Source organism: Rhizophagus irregularis, chromosome 32, assembly GCF_026210795.1.
Source record: "Rhizophagus irregularis chromosome 32, complete sequence".
Taxonomy (NCBI): Eukaryota; Fungi; Glomeromycota; class Glomeromycetes; order Glomerales; family Glomeraceae; genus Rhizophagus; species Rhizophagus irregularis.
The window spans coordinates 611236-626060 of NC_089460.1; the positions used below are offsets into that span (position 1 = coordinate 611236).

General features: G+C 28.3%; 5 protein-coding genes across 5 annotated transcripts; 2 read left to right on the forward strand and 3 right to left on the reverse strand.

The window, feature by feature from the left end:
- Window positions 1–337: 337 nt before the first annotated feature.
- On the reverse strand, window positions 338–2206 carry OCT59_022936 (uncharacterized protein; the record flags this gene model as incomplete). Its single annotated transcript, XM_025318267.2, has 7 exons — window positions 1889–2206; window positions 1688–1816; window positions 1436–1606; window positions 1292–1375; window positions 1098–1215; window positions 588–1023; window positions 338–499 (listed from the first exon to the last, which is right to left on the reverse strand). The coding sequence occupies exons 1-7, from the start codon at window positions 2181–2183 to the stop codon at window positions 338–340; spliced, it is 1395 nt and encodes a 464-aa protein (XP_025176617.1). The 5' UTR covers window positions 2184–2206.
- A 5940-nt stretch (window positions 2207–8146) lies between these two features.
- Window positions 8147–9145, forward strand: OCT59_022937 (uncharacterized protein). The gene is made up of 3 exons (XM_025318265.2): window positions 8147–8610; window positions 8722–8841; window positions 8940–9145. The coding sequence occupies exons 1-3, from the start codon at window positions 8197–8199 to the stop codon at window positions 8985–8987; spliced, it is 582 nt and encodes a 193-aa protein (XP_025176615.2). The 5' UTR covers window positions 8147–8196; the 3' UTR covers window positions 8988–9145.
- A 247-nt stretch (window positions 9146–9392) lies between these two features.
- OCT59_022938 (uncharacterized protein) lies at window positions 9393–11574 on the reverse strand. The gene is made up of 6 exons (XM_025318264.2): window positions 11332–11574; window positions 11017–11255; window positions 10733–10926; window positions 10282–10651; window positions 9776–10184; window positions 9393–9690 (listed from the first exon to the last, which is right to left on the reverse strand). Exons 1-6 carry the CDS (start codon window positions 11492–11494, stop codon window positions 9497–9499), a joined length of 1569 nt encoding a protein of 522 aa, XP_025176614.1. The 5' UTR covers window positions 11495–11574; the 3' UTR covers window positions 9393–9496.
- Window positions 11575–12882: 1308 nt separating this feature from the next.
- OCT59_022939 (uncharacterized protein) lies at window positions 12883–13189 on the forward strand (the record flags this gene model as incomplete). Its single annotated transcript, XM_066150455.1, has 2 exons — window positions 12883–13047; window positions 13136–13189. The coding sequence occupies 2 exons, from the start codon at window positions 12883–12885 to the stop codon at window positions 13187–13189; spliced, it is 219 nt and encodes a 72-aa protein (XP_066006486.1).
- A 440-nt stretch (window positions 13190–13629) lies between these two features.
- Window positions 13630–14597, reverse strand: OCT59_022940 (uncharacterized protein; the record flags this gene model as incomplete). The annotated part of the gene is made up of 2 exons (XM_025318263.2): window positions 13630–14043; window positions 14121–14597. The coding sequence occupies 2 exons, from the start codon at window positions 14595–14597 to the stop codon at window positions 13741–13743; spliced, it is 780 nt and encodes a 259-aa protein (XP_025176613.1). The 3' UTR covers window positions 13630–13740.
- Window positions 14598–14825: the final 228 nt, after the last annotated feature.

Sequence of the window (14825 nt, forward strand, 5' to 3'; positions counted from 1 at the left end):
ATTAGACTACAGTTGAATTCATATAATATATAATCCTTTCATTACGTTCAATTCATTTGTTAATATACAAATTATATATTACAATATTTATAATTATAATTATATATTAAAGAAAAAGTATTAATAAACCAGAGGGAAATTCCTCCTGTGACGAATAAGGAGGGACAAATAGGATTTTTAATAACAAAAAATTTCCAAGTCCCCAGATTTAATTGACAAAAATGAAGACCGTGGGGGTGATACGTTGTGATAAATAAACCTTACCCCTAACCTAACCCTTAAACTCTAATAAATATTAGCGGAGGGTCCGGTTAAACGTAGTTATTTTCTTAATAAATTAAGTAGAATATTTCCCATTTACACTAATTATATTTATTATTTTAGGAAGAACCTCGACTTGAAAAGGTTTAAATGGAGCTTTCTCTCCATCAATGCTAATATATCCATTTTCCTTATTTTTTGGAGTTAAACGAAAGGCCTCAACTTTGTAATAATTAACCTATTAAAGAGTTATGAAAATGTTAAAAATTAATAAATCTCTTCGTGATTTGATAATCCTCATGTACATTTAATGTTATTATGTTTACCTCTTTCATGTTGATGTGACTTGCATCATTAAATGCTTGTAATATATTAATAACTTTCGTTTTTGATATTTTATCTCGTTTAACTATCATCAAATCTAAAAGTCCATCCGAAGGTAATGCAAAAGGGAAAGCAAGATTATTCTTAGATACCCATGGAACTTTACCTGCAAAGAAAAAATATCCATCACCATCTAATTTAGTCCACTCTTTAATTGGATTTGAATCATTTACAGTCCCATATTTATTTACAAGTGTTCTAGGTTTATCTTGTATATCTGTTATAGAACTGGGTGAAGAATTATAAACATTATTATATTCTTGTCTAATTCTTTCAATATTATCTTCAACAACTTTCATTGCTAGTTCACAGTCATAATTTCGATTTTCCAATAATGCTTGTATGGTTCCAAGAACAAATCGAGAATCTTTCATCCATCTAAATATTAGAGATTCAACATTAGAAAAAAATTGATTAAATTACTTCAATCTTTAGGACACGGAAACAAATACCTCAAATGATCAGTCGAAATATCTCCATCCGCCATAATACCATAGTTCAGTGACATAAAAGCAAAATATCTTTCTTCATCTTGCGTAATAGAACATACATCAATTTTCATCGGAACGCCTTTTTTTTTTAAAAAAAAAAAATTTGAATTCAAAAAAGATTACTTAAAGGAACATAATCTTATATAAAATTTTACCTTTGATTATGTTTAAAGTTGCATGTGGTACGCTATTACCATAATCGTTTCCCAAAAGACAAATACTTAATGCATTACCAGTACCTATAAAAATCTCAAACGCGTTATTATATATAAAATTATATTCGAATACAAAATAATTACCTGCAGGAATCACGCCTATTGGGATATCGGTTTCGAGCGCGTCAGGACGTGACAAGAGTCCGTTAACTATTTCGTGAATTATACCGTCACCGCTTGCCGAAACAATTGCATCGTAAGGTTTTAAATCTAATTTATTTGCAATTTCTTTTGCGTGATTAGAATGTTCAGTCACTACAAAATTATGGCTAATTATTAGTAGATCTAAAATCCAAGATAATTGATATTATAAATTTAATTATTGATAATACTAACAAGTAATATCATAAGTACAATTTGCTGCATCAAAGATAGGTTTAGCTATCTTGTTGAAAATCTTATTAGCTTTACCCGAACCTCCAATAGGATTAATAAATACTTTAAGATGTTTTGCTTTTTTCGTGTCTAAAATCATAAAGATTATATATTCACGTTAATAATAACAAAATTTTATTGTTTTCAAATAAAATTATATACCTTTATATGCAGCTAAATTAACAGTATCTTTCCATGTTTGTGCGGCACTCTCGTCATTGAGTTCAAAAGAATAAGTTTTTAACTTTAATTTTAATTTATCTTTTGGAACAAGTGCGTTGATAATTATACGAGAATCATTTAAAGTAACGGAAAGAATATTCCTAGCAGGTATGCTTATAGGTTTGTTTGTGCCTTTAAAATTTTTCTTTTTCTCAAAAGATAATATATCATTATTGAAAGATAAATTTATAGTTTTATCCTCATTCTTAACTTGTAATTGAAGAAATTCAGTCATTTTTTAATAAGAGTTTTGAGATCGGAAGCAAAAAAAAGTTAAAAAATACATAAATAAATAAAGCCAAGACGGTTAACCCTAAAATTTCATTCCTGTGCCCATTTTGAGCATCGAATTCGGCCAAATCCGTTATGATTTGCGAAAACCTGTTTCATAAGCATACACATAATAATCTACTGTCATGAAATTCCTAAAATGTGAACAAATTTTTTGATCGTTCGGACGAAGCGATCGTGTATCCAGAGATTAATTAACATATATTATGATCTTCCATCCGGGAATTAAATTTTACCTATACCGTATATTTTTCTACTACTTCCAAATAAGGATTGCTAATTAAAAAAAATTTTTTTTATATACGATAAATTCGGTCATAAAATAAAGTTCTCATTTTTTTTTTATTCTTTTCTTCAATTCTTTCGTAATATTCATGTAAATTGATCAGTATCTTTCTTGAATTCGATAGATAAAACCACATCTGTATAAATCATTCAATTCTATTACTCTTTCATAAGTTTATGCAATGAATATGCGAAACCATGTTTACTTTTACAAAATAAGTGTGATTTACACAATCAATTACCACATTATCATATATTTATATCTTTTACGGACAACGTGTAAAATTTACATTGTTACTTATCTAAGAAAGTTTATTTTTTTTTTTGTTTTTATAATAATTTTTACAAATAAGAGAAACAATATACAGAAAAATTGTTTTTTTCAAACTAAATAATTCAATAGATAAAATTCAAAATATTAATGTGACTAAATACAACTTATTATTTAATAAGTTTCTTTTTAAAAATTTCCTATTTATTTATAATGAAAATTAATTTTTTTTTCCTTTTCGTTCCAGATAACTTTGTTTCACATAAGTGAAGTTTCTACATAAAGTACATGACCTAAAAAAGGAGAGTTTATTTTCAAAAGTTAGAATATGAGATAATTGAAAATAATACACATTTAAGATATCTTTATTTATTTATAATTTACCCTTTGTAGTTCCTGCTTTACCACTCCGAATGTTACCGCGGCACCCGTACCTTCTTCGGACGATTCTGTATCACTCCAATGTTCGCCGCGTGAATGGAATTTTGCTCTAGTGCAAACTAAATGTGCGTAATATACCGGAGGTACCTATTTAAATAGGAGATAATTATTATCATTTACGGCATACAATAACAAAAAAATGCAAAAATCTTACCAAAGATACCGCACGCGTACACCGCGCATATAAATAACACAAATTATATGATATCGTTTGTAGCCTAAATTATTAAATACATTGATTAGTTTATTTTATATTTAGTTATATATAATTAAATTAAATTAAATTAACTTACATATCTGAGCTAAACCCATTCTCGTCAAATAAAACATGATAGTGGGTTGGTCGTGACGTTCCTTGTAACCCGGCATGACTTTGTAAATCTGATAAGGATTTAAAGTAATTTAGAAATACTATAAATTTAATATATTAATATAAGTTCATTACTTACAAAAGTCGAATTCAAACGGATGCGTAATATCTGATTCGACCACTGTACCAGGAGGGCAATTTCCTGTTTTATCAGCGTTATGCCTATCTATTGGGAAAAAACGTGTGTGATGCCTCTTCTGCACCACAACAAATGTGATGGTAGGTTTATAATTATTGTCGAGAGCTTGACATGCGGCTGTAGTAATTAAAATTGGTCAAAATGATAATCATTCAAATTAACGAAAAGCAATGAATAAATCGAGGAATAATATATATTAAGTACCTCTAACCGCGATTATTTCATTCTTTAACACATGGCTAAACTGGCCTTCTGAAACTCCGTCCCTGTAAAATAAAATTCTTTCGGGCTTTCGCCCACAAGTCTGATAAAAAGTTTTTAACAATTCTTTCACCATATTTGCTAAATCAGCGATTATTTCGGTACGACCGGTTTGTACTCTAATTGAAGCTGCATAACGGGATGCTTTAGCATCCATAGAAGCACAAAGGGCTGCGATAGATGGACGATCTCTGTCGCCTAAGAAGAGATACGAGATTATTAATCTATGTGAAAATAGTTCATGTAAAAAAAAGAAACAATAATTTACCAGGTGAAGGGTGAGTAACGTCAGCTCCCATCAATATAGTAGGTCTGTCTGATATAAATTGAATTTGACTTGGACTGAGAAATGAATTCATTCCTCCTAATTTAACGTTGATCTTTAGGCAAACATTAGCACAATATTGTTTTTTCGCCTGCATCGTGTGTCGACTTTGAACACATTGTGTTGCGACACCTATAACCGTATCGCTAACACGTTTAATTTCGGCATATAATGGTGTTCCCGTGTTTGGGAGAATACAAATGATTAGCTGCGGTTGAGCTTTGGCCGTATTACCAGCTTTTAGCCAGGCTTGTTTTAATGATTCCTCAATATTTCCTTGAGGATTAGCGTGTAATACAGGAGGGTTCCTATTTGGAATATTCTGTTTTAAAATAAGATTATAATAGTATACTATTAGATATGAACTTGAACGATTTTTTTTAAAAAAAAAAAAAAGTGTATAAAATTTACCATTCCAGTGTCTTGACATGTATTAACTAATTCTCTAACGAACGTATTTACAGATAGATCGGGTAAATCATCTTGACTTAAAAAGGCCAAAACTGCCCATGAACCGAGGGTGGCACCGGTTGCAACTTTTTTATCTCGTAAATTCCATGATCCATCCCTCGGTTGAACATGATGTTCTCTTGATGACGGGTGGTACTGAATCGTTGGTGTGGGAAGAACTCTGGCATTCACCTGTAAGATTAAATTCGTGTTATTTGAAGATATGATAATAATTTATTCTATAATGCAATAATCATATTTCAACCTACCAACAGCATATCGGCTGATATCCTCATCCCGAACTGTTGAAGATATTCATTACCTCGATAATTTAATATATCAAGACCAGCTCGGATCTTATTTGCACGCATTGACGGTTGCTGACAAGTAAATTTAATCATGTCAGCTGTTTGTCTTTCACCCAGTTTACGAATATGTCGCTGACCCTATTATATAAAATAAATGGATTATTGTAAAAAAAAAAAAAATTCTTATAATCATATGTGATATTGCTAGATGAATTATATAATTTACCGGAATAATTTCGCAAACTTCCATCGGTAGATAAACATTTCTCCTTACAATAACACAAGGAAGGAATGGATATAATAAACGTTTGTTATAAGCCTCTTGAAAATAAGTTTTAACATCCACGTTACTACCGTCACCTCTATCAAACATTGTTTGTGAAGCGGGGGTTGGAGTTAATTTTTCAATTTTAAATTTTCGTCTATTTCCCGATCTGTGAGTGTCCTTTATTTTAAGACCTTTTATAGTCCTCTCAAGTCTTAGACGCTCCCTATCTGTAATGCCTCTTTGTAAATCATCAGGAGATCTACGTCCCAACATCTTTGCGACAATTTGAACGAGTGGACCAGGTTCATAGAAAGCAGTAGCGCTTAAATCGATATTGATCAACATCCTTCCTCTCGTGGGACGCGCTGATTGGTAATACCCTTGCCACACTTCTGCACCTCCATAGAGGAGTTGAGCTCCCTGCGGAGTATAAAATGATCTACCTACAGTAGTATGTACTGTAGAAGGCCTGTGACGGATAATAACATCCATCGCCATTATCGCTTATTAAATAAATAAGATAATGATCCATTATGAGTTTCTCATTTCTATTAAAAAGAAAGAAAAGAGAAAAAAAAAAACTTACCCATTTGACAGTTACTGGTCATACGTCCTCTCGCGTGTAAAAACTGAGTTAATTCCTCCATATTAATACCTTGCCCAGTTTTTCTTATTTTGATTTTAAATTCTCGTGGAGGACGTTTTCTTCCTATGGGAGAGTCATCTTCTTCTAAATGCACCTAATTTTGTTAAATAAAATTTAGAAATTTTTTTTTTCAAGTAAAAAAAAAAGTAAACAAATAAAGATAATTTACATCGAAAGTAGCAGCTTGTCCAAAGGGCAAGGATTTGTGAGCAAACATATTTTTCCTTCCTACAAACCATTTATTATTAGTTAGTACTCTCTTAATACAAGCATATATTTAGACATCATATGATATTGATAAATTGTTGAAGGAAAACAGAGTAACCTTTTTATTATTGAACACGTACCGTCAAATACAGGTTTCGCATTACCAAGGGCTCCAGTTCGGTTTTGCTCCGAAAAAAGGTCAAATACTTTTCTATTTAGTTGCTGAGGGACCTCAGGTGTTATCGTAACATCGTAATGTAAAATCTCCATTTCCGGTAATGAAGTAATTTCAAAGAAATTTGTTCGAACTTTCATTTGTTTTCCAACATGACCAACACCTGGTCTTTTTACAAATTCGGTAAGTTGAAAAGGTTCTTCCATATTACAAATTTAACGAAGAGAATAATAATAATAATAATAAGAAGAAAAAGAAAGTGAAAAGAAAATTATTTTTAATTCCTTTTTGAGACGGGGTAAAAAAAACTATATATATATATAAGAGAGATCAAAAGTTTTAGGTGGCGTATATATATTTTTTTTTTTTTCGGGTATCTTAGGCATGATAATCGATTTTTTTTATATAATTCAGTGTGTTTTCTTATAAAATCACGAGTGATTGATTGTCATACATTAAGAGTTGTTTCAACTTTTTCAACTTGAAAATTTATATTTTATACATTTATGTAAAATGTATATTTTTTTCAATTTTTACAAGTTTTTTTCCAGCGTAACTCGGAGTAACTGGAATTTTTGCGTGTGAAAATGTGATTTGTAAATTAAATATTGCTAAAAATCTATTGAGCTTAGATCAATTGCATAAATTGTTAAGCCTCATGAAAAAACTTTTTGCTATTGTTTTCTAATTTGGTAAAAACCATATTACAAAATTACAAAAAGAGGTAATATTAATTGATGTTAAATATAAAAAAATATTATATATAATTACATTTTAAACAATAAAATATATATATAAATTTGGTAAATTAAAAAATAATTTATAGATTTTTTTTTAAAACGAAAAAAAAAAAATGATTATGTTAATTTTTAAAAAAATTAAATTATAATTATTACGCAATTTAGAAAATAGATATTTTTTTTGATTTTTCATCAGCCGCAGATCATAAGCCTTTTTAAGACGGGAAAAGGTCCATGGCACAGTAAACCAGTTCAAATTTGTTAATTCTTTTATCTATTTTAAACAAACAACAAATAAAACAAATATAATTTTCATTCAGATCCCGATAATTTTTAATTTATTGAAATATCGTAAAAAAAAGTAAACAAATCAATTTAGGAAACTTGGATGAAAGATCATTTCTTAATTAATCTTTTTACTTTCTTATATGCATATGATTGACAAATTAAGATTTTAAATTATTGGCATCAAATTTAATTGATTATTATTTGATATCTCTCTTTTTTTTTTTGATTTACAATTTTCAAAAATCAGTATAATTTATTCCGGATCAATTTTTTTCGGATTAAGCCTATTAACGGAGAATAAAGATATAACAATTAAAGCATAACATACAAATGAATAAAAGGAAAAAAGCCCAAATTAAAGCCAATATTAAAGCCAAAATTAAAGCCCAAATAAACAAAAACAGAGCCAAAGATGATTTTGATTAAGCCCAGGCAACAACCCGAAAGGAAGAATAAGCCCTGCGTAAAGAAATTCCACCTCCATCACTTATTGTTATAAATATATTGTATCTTGTACCGTATATATTTATAATATATATATAAAGTATATATATTATATACCGGTATACATACATATACATATAGTATACATATGTATATCATGTATATCAAATCCCAACTTGTACAACGTCTACGTAAGCACATCCAATTATGGTAATTTATCACGAAATGATTGCATGATCGTTTATCATTTTTCCTATAAAAGTTATATCATAAAAATATTACTAAAAATATTTTGATCTTGAAACTCTTTTTAAGACATCTCGGAAGTTTTATTAAAATATGTCAAGTCCTATTGGAGTATCAACACCAACTATTAATGATCAAGAATTTCCTGATAATTCATTATTAAATGATAATGATTCTTTAATTTGGTATAAGGATGATATTACTCCTCGCGCTAAAGAAATTAATAATGATTTTGACTCCTTAATATTGAATAATAATAATAATAATAATAATAATTATCATCTTGATGATTTTTATTTTACAAAGGATGATAATGTTTCTCCTATATCTTCTAATTGCTCAAATAATTCTTCGGTAGCATTTGAAAATATGTTACCAGATTATTTGACTAATGGTAATGAAAATGTGGAAAATTCTTTAAAAAAAGAATATAAATCTTTATTAAAGATGAATGAGATGTTTGGAAAAATTAATAATAATATGAATCAAGCAAGAATTAATTTACAGGTATTTTCTTTAAATTTATGAAATTTTTATTGTCGCGTATTTGAAAAAAAATATTAATATATAATTTTACGCGTTTTTATTATTATATTATTATTATTATTCGCGTAAAAGCAATTTTATACAACGGTTGAACAAACAGATCAATTACTTGATTTATGGATTGGTTTATTATCTCAAAGTGTTCACACTCAAAAAATATTGTGTGATCCTTCGTGGCATGGTGATAGCATAGTTAGTATAGTATATAATTTCTAATACTGATTTTTTGTTTATTTATTTATTTATTTACTTATTTATTTCGGGTAAAAAATTTCATACAAAAAAAAAAGGAAAAGATGCGTATACTGGAAGAACAAGCCAAACAGCCCCCGAAATGAAGGATCAAAAGGCTTTGCATCATGGTGTTACTACTTAGCCCATCCATTATTTTCCCGTTCATATTATTTTCTTTAATCTTATGATAAATAAATTTTAATTTACTGTACATTTAATATCAAATGTTGATTGTTAGAATAAAAAAAAAATGCGTAATGAAGTCACTGTATTACCAATATGACAATACATGATATTCTTGTCGATTATTTTATTACGGTACTTATCTCAATTCAATATTATTTATTAATAATCACCCTTTTACGTGTAACATGAAATGACAAAACTTTCATTACATTACATAATAATAGTGCAAGTAATTTGATTCTTCGTAATTAAATTAAATTGATTTTCACATTTATCATATATATATATACAGTGTATATATGAACAATCAACCTATTAATTTTAACACTAATGAATTTATTTAAAAATCTTGTAAAATGAGATGTCACAATTGTCTCTTTACGAAAATATGCCGAGAAATATTTGACTTAAAATAAAAGAAATTTCTTTAGGGGAACTTAAAGAAATATTGGTGACTACCACTTTCACCACCTTCAGAAGCTCCGAAGGGGAAACCTCCACCAAAATGAAATCCTTCTCTAGCAAATTGCATAAATGGATTATTATCAGAATAAAAGAATGGTTGTCCTCCACCATTTGGATCATTTGGATCTTCTCCATTATCAAATTTAGCTCTTAATTCTATAAAAAAAAAGGAAAAATTTTATTTTTAATATTTTGTCAAAAAAATCAAATATTTTTAATAAAATTTCATTATTCAGCTTACCATCGTTATTTAATACTTCATAAGCTTCATTTATAGAAGCCATTTTAGCTTCAGCTTGTTCAACTGTCATGTCATTTCTATGTTTATCGGGATGCCATTCATGAGCTAATTTTCTAAATGCTTTTTTGATTTCTTTTTTACTAGCACTTCTTGGTACTCCTAATATTTTATAATAGTCCTTTTTCTTTGATTGTTTATGTAAACGACTTGCTTTTTGGAATCCTTTTGAAGCTCGACTATCTTGTCCTTGTGTTAAATCATGCGCTTTCTTAAAATCTTCTATTGCACCTTCATAATTCTCTTCAACAAGATATACTTCACCACGATTTATCAACGCTTCTACATTATTTTCATCCAATTTTAATGTCTCACTACACCATTTAACCGCCTCTTTCGATTTATCTTTTGTCTATATATATGTATATAAAAAAAGATAAATATAAAATATTTTAAAATACTTAAAAAAAACATATGTAAACACGTATAAAACAAAAAAAAATATTAACCTCAGCGTACGCTTTACATGCCCAAGCATATAATTTCATTAGTAATTCGCTCTTTTTATTTCCTTCTGATAATGTTTTTAATTCTTCGTCGACTTCATTAATGAGGCCTTTAGATTCTTTTGCACCGATCAATTTTTTAACAGATGCTAAGAATCTTTGTCCTTCAATGTCGTTTGAAATTTTACTTACTTTATCTTCAAATTGCTTTATTTTCCTTTTAAGGTTTTTACATACTTTATTTTCTGGATCATTTTTTATACATTGTTTAATATATTTTGATGATTGATTAGGATTATACAGTGTAAAGTAATTAATATTAACTAGACGAACTAATAGATCTAAGTCATTTGGATTCAATTGTGAAGCTGACCTAAAGAAATAAAATAAAAAATAAAAAATAAAAAGATAAATAATTTTATAAAATATTATAAAAATTTTGAACATCACTTACGATAAATCCCTGGCCCCTTCTTCCATGTCTCCTTTTGATAAATGACATTCTGCTCTCACCAGTCTTAAACGAGATGAACGTGGTGAAGTAATTATAGCTTTAGATACAGAATCAATGCATTCTTCATATTTTTTATTAGCAAGGGCTTCATCAGCAGTTTTTATCATTTTTTCAGCTTGATCAATTGATTGTAACTTTTTATAAAAAAAAAATACGTATATATTTAATAATTGACATTAATCATTAATATATTATTACAAATTTTATTAAAAATTTATAAATACCAATTGTTTAACGTCAACATCCTTATCGTTCTTCTTCAAAAATTTTTGTAAATCTCTTCTCGCCTCAGTTAAAGATCCATCCTTTAAATATAATTTAGCACGTTGTAACAAAGCTTGATCAAAATCTGGTTTTAATTCCAAGATTTTTGTAAAATCTTGTAAAGCATTTGCACTTCTACCCAAAGATAAATAAGTTACAGCACGTTTATAGTAAGAAAGGTATTTATCTGGGTCTTGATCTATAATAATTAATAGATAAATTATCAAAAAATGGTTATTTGATAAAATAATTTAATATTTAAAAATCATACTTACTAATTGCAGCTCCAAAGCTTTTTAATGCATCATCGTATTGACCGTTCGTAAGAAATTCGTTACCCTCGTCAAGGTGTTGCTGTGCCGACTTTTCAGCAAAAACTAACGACGTTGTAGTTAAAAAAAATGGTACAATTGCTAAAACAAAACAATGAACTCTCATTGTCTAATTTTTTTTTTAATATTCAAAGAAAGAAATTTTATTCTATTTAATTTTATTTTTTTTATATTTATATATATATATAATATTCTAACAAGGAAATAATGAGAAAATGGTGTATTTATACTACACGTTTTTAACAACAGCGGATTTATTTAATAATGTGTTTAATATTGATTGGCTAGATACAAAAATTCAATTCAGCTGACCCCCAATTGTTTGACTTAATAAATACAAAAAACCTTTCAATTTTTTACGGTATTACGAACTACCCGGAAATTTAATATTTTATTCCGAAATCCATTTGTGTCGTGATCATTGTGATTTTTATTATTGACTTTTTACAAATTTGGGTATTATAAATCCTCAAACTCATAATACGTGGCGGATTCCGGGATTTTTGAATTACAAAAAAACATTTAGTAATTTTTTTTTTGATTTTTATATTTTATTTTTTTTTTAATATTTTTTATTTATATTTTATTTTAATTTATTTTTTTTAAAAAATTTTTTACTATTCCTTCCAATAAAAAGAATATTATTTTTGTTTCTAATAAAAATTGTATTAATGAATAATGCAAGTAAAAAGATATACAAGAATAAATGCTTTTTATATGATTTCATCATCATGAACGAAATAAATTATTAAAATCTTCATGTAGATCGGAAAAAGAATGAATTAGGTGAATCAATAATGGCAATCAAATAATAATGAACATATATAGCTCATTATATTTCATTTTATAAATTCTCAATGAATCACATAAGGTACATAAGATAATTTGCATTTGGATATACCGTGAAATTCATTAATTTCATTTTAAAATCCTTAAACGCTTTAATGTTATCTGAAGCAGGATATTTTTCTTAGTGAAATAAATACTGTACTACCAGTGTACTACCATATGTTATTAAAGGCTTCATTATTGCTGCTCGTATAATATGTGTTTCTTTCCTGTTTATGGATTTGAGTTTCTTCACTGAGTATAACAATATGCCACTTAAAATCTTGATAAACATTTAATATACCAAATTCCAGATATAAAATAACAATTGCCATTTAGGGAATCCCGAACCCTATTATACTGTATATCAATTGCAGTACTTTACCCACCTTTCAATCATGGAATGCAATTTTTTTTTTCTTGTGAAGTAACCAATTAATTTTGAAATTCAGACTTAATATTACCAACTTATATCAACCTTTTATGTTTAAAATTGGGGACATTGGTTTATGCGTTGAGAGGATATAAAAGGATTGATTGATAACTAACTTAAAAGTTTAGTTGGGAATTTAAAGTTTAAAAAGTCACAAATGAGTTCATTGCACTTTTTCATACACAATGAACCAATGCTTGATTTGGACAATGTTTAATTTATATAATTAGATAATGTCATATTTGGTCATCCAACGGGACTATTGGATGAATGTTCAGATAATGTCCATATTGTCCAAATCAAATAATACAATAGACAAATTGGATATATATCCGATTGGATGTACAATGAACAACACTGCAAAGAATGCATCAAAATTTATTATAATGGAAACTCAAGTATTTTAAGGACCTTTAAATCATGGTTTTATTACATTTTCAAATCTACATTCTACAGATCTGGTTGACAGTTGATTTTTCTTTTCAGGAACCTATCTCAGGATACCACCTCCATCACCATCTCTGGTCTTCTTTATCCTAATGCACACCATATACGTTAATTGAAGATCCAATTATGTATATATTTTTTTTTAATCGACTTTGCACATAAACTAACCTTTCTTATTTTTCTGCATAGTTAAATTTCACATTAGAGGTCAAAGCGAAAGAACAAATGGACATAGAAATTGATGATAACAAGCAGATCAGTTACCACTGTTGTAGAAAGTGTACAAATTGTTAAAAAATGGAACCATAATAAACGTTCAAAAGGATTCACTTGTAGATATTATAGATGGTATCGTAACTGTGAAATTCAGACATTTTTTGCAATACACGTGGCAATTCTCATCATGTGATAAATGTGATTAAGTATTTTATATTGTATTGTTGCTTAATTTTGTCTTCCCTAAGTATGGTTTAGTGTCCATATAACACATAGATTTTATCTAATTGTCACAATCACTCGTTCTTAAAATTATTATTTACACGATATGATTATTTATTATAAAAATGATAATGTTTGTATGATAGAATTACAGTATAATAAAGAACTACTTTACAATTAAAATAAATATATTCTATTTATTTCCTCTAATTATTGTCGTCGTTATTTAAAACACCAATTTCATCATCTCGATTTGCAGTTGCGCCATACGATCGAATAGTGGGAGGTTTAGGAATATTTCCAGGAACATTTTCCTCTTCAAAATAGATTGATCGGTTTTTTAGAAACCTTTCTCGACGACGATTATCTGTCGTAACAACTATGTATGCTATCCAATGTATTATACAAAAGAGGAAGGATGATATAAGAAGAGTAATACGATATTTATCAATCGATTTTTTATACTGGAAAATTAAATTAAACTTGAAAATTATATACAGTGAAGAAAACTAAAAAAGAGATTGTTTATAGGAATTAATATTAATATTTATTGCGTAAAAAAGAATGAATGCGACTTAATACTTACACAAACAACACTTCCTAAAATTAAATGTAAGTCCCTAATCCATTTAGAAGATGCTACTCCTACAACTATTATAAATCTTATAAGTCCAAGTGCAACCCAATCCCAGGCTGCTTTTCTCCAATGCCAATAACCTTTATTGTCTTTATGCACCAGTAGAATCGTACAAATGGTTATAATGCTTAAATCCAATAGTGCAAGCATATATAAATATGAAGCATTTTTTGGTCTACGGGGTGGATTCTTTGAATCTCTTAGGGACACTAGAAGAAAAGGATCTCCTGCCGATGAAGTACCCCCAGATTCAGCGAATGCCTCATTTTCTTCCAGTCCTTCAATATCACCATTAGCTCCTTCTCTACTACCACCGTTATTTGAAGACTCAGCAACTACCTGTAACTTCCTATTACTATTTTGTTGTGGATAAATTTGTTGAGTATTTATTCTTGTCGTCGTCTTTGAAGCTGTAATAGGTTCCATAATTCGTGAATTTTAATAAGGGTAAAATTGTTTGCAATCATGGGGTATACCATCGCTTAAAAAAGCTTTTTATTTCACATAGTGATACAGAATATAACATTGCATAAAATTCTTTATTTGTGAAACTTTGGCATTTTTTTTTGCTGCGATTGCTCTACGTCACAAATAATAAATTGTGATTTGTTGAATTAAGATATAAAGAGTAAAATTCCCGTTTAGTAATACTTT

What these genes read in the sequence shown, in the direction of transcription:
- OCT59_022937 (XM_025318265.2), top strand. Translation starts at nt 8,197, where the DNA reads ATGTCAAGTCCTATTGGAGTATCAACACCAACTATTAATGATCAAGAA. An exon ending in AAGCAAGAATTAATTTACAG is followed by an intron (nt 8,611 to 8,721) that starts GTATTTTCTTTA and finishes TTCGCGTAAAAG; the next exon opens with CAATTTTATACAACGGTTGA. An exon ending in CGTGGCATGGTGATAGCATA is followed by an intron (nt 8,842 to 8,939) that starts GTTAGTATAGTA and finishes CAAAAAAAAAAG; the next exon opens with GAAAAGATGCGTATACTGGA.
- OCT59_022938 (XM_025318264.2), bottom strand. Translation starts at nt 11,494, where the DNA reads ATGAGAGTTCATTGTTTTGTTTTAGCAATTGTACCATTTTTTTTAACT. An exon ending in GAAGGGGCCAGGGATTTATC is followed by an intron (nt 10,652 to 10,732) that starts GTAAGTGATGTT and finishes TTATTTCTTTAG; the next exon opens with GTCAGCTTCACAATTGAATC. An exon ending in CATGTAAAGCGTACGCTGAG is followed by an intron (nt 10,185 to 10,281) that starts GTTAATATTTTT and finishes ACATATATATAG; the next exon opens with ACAAAAGATAAATCGAAAGA.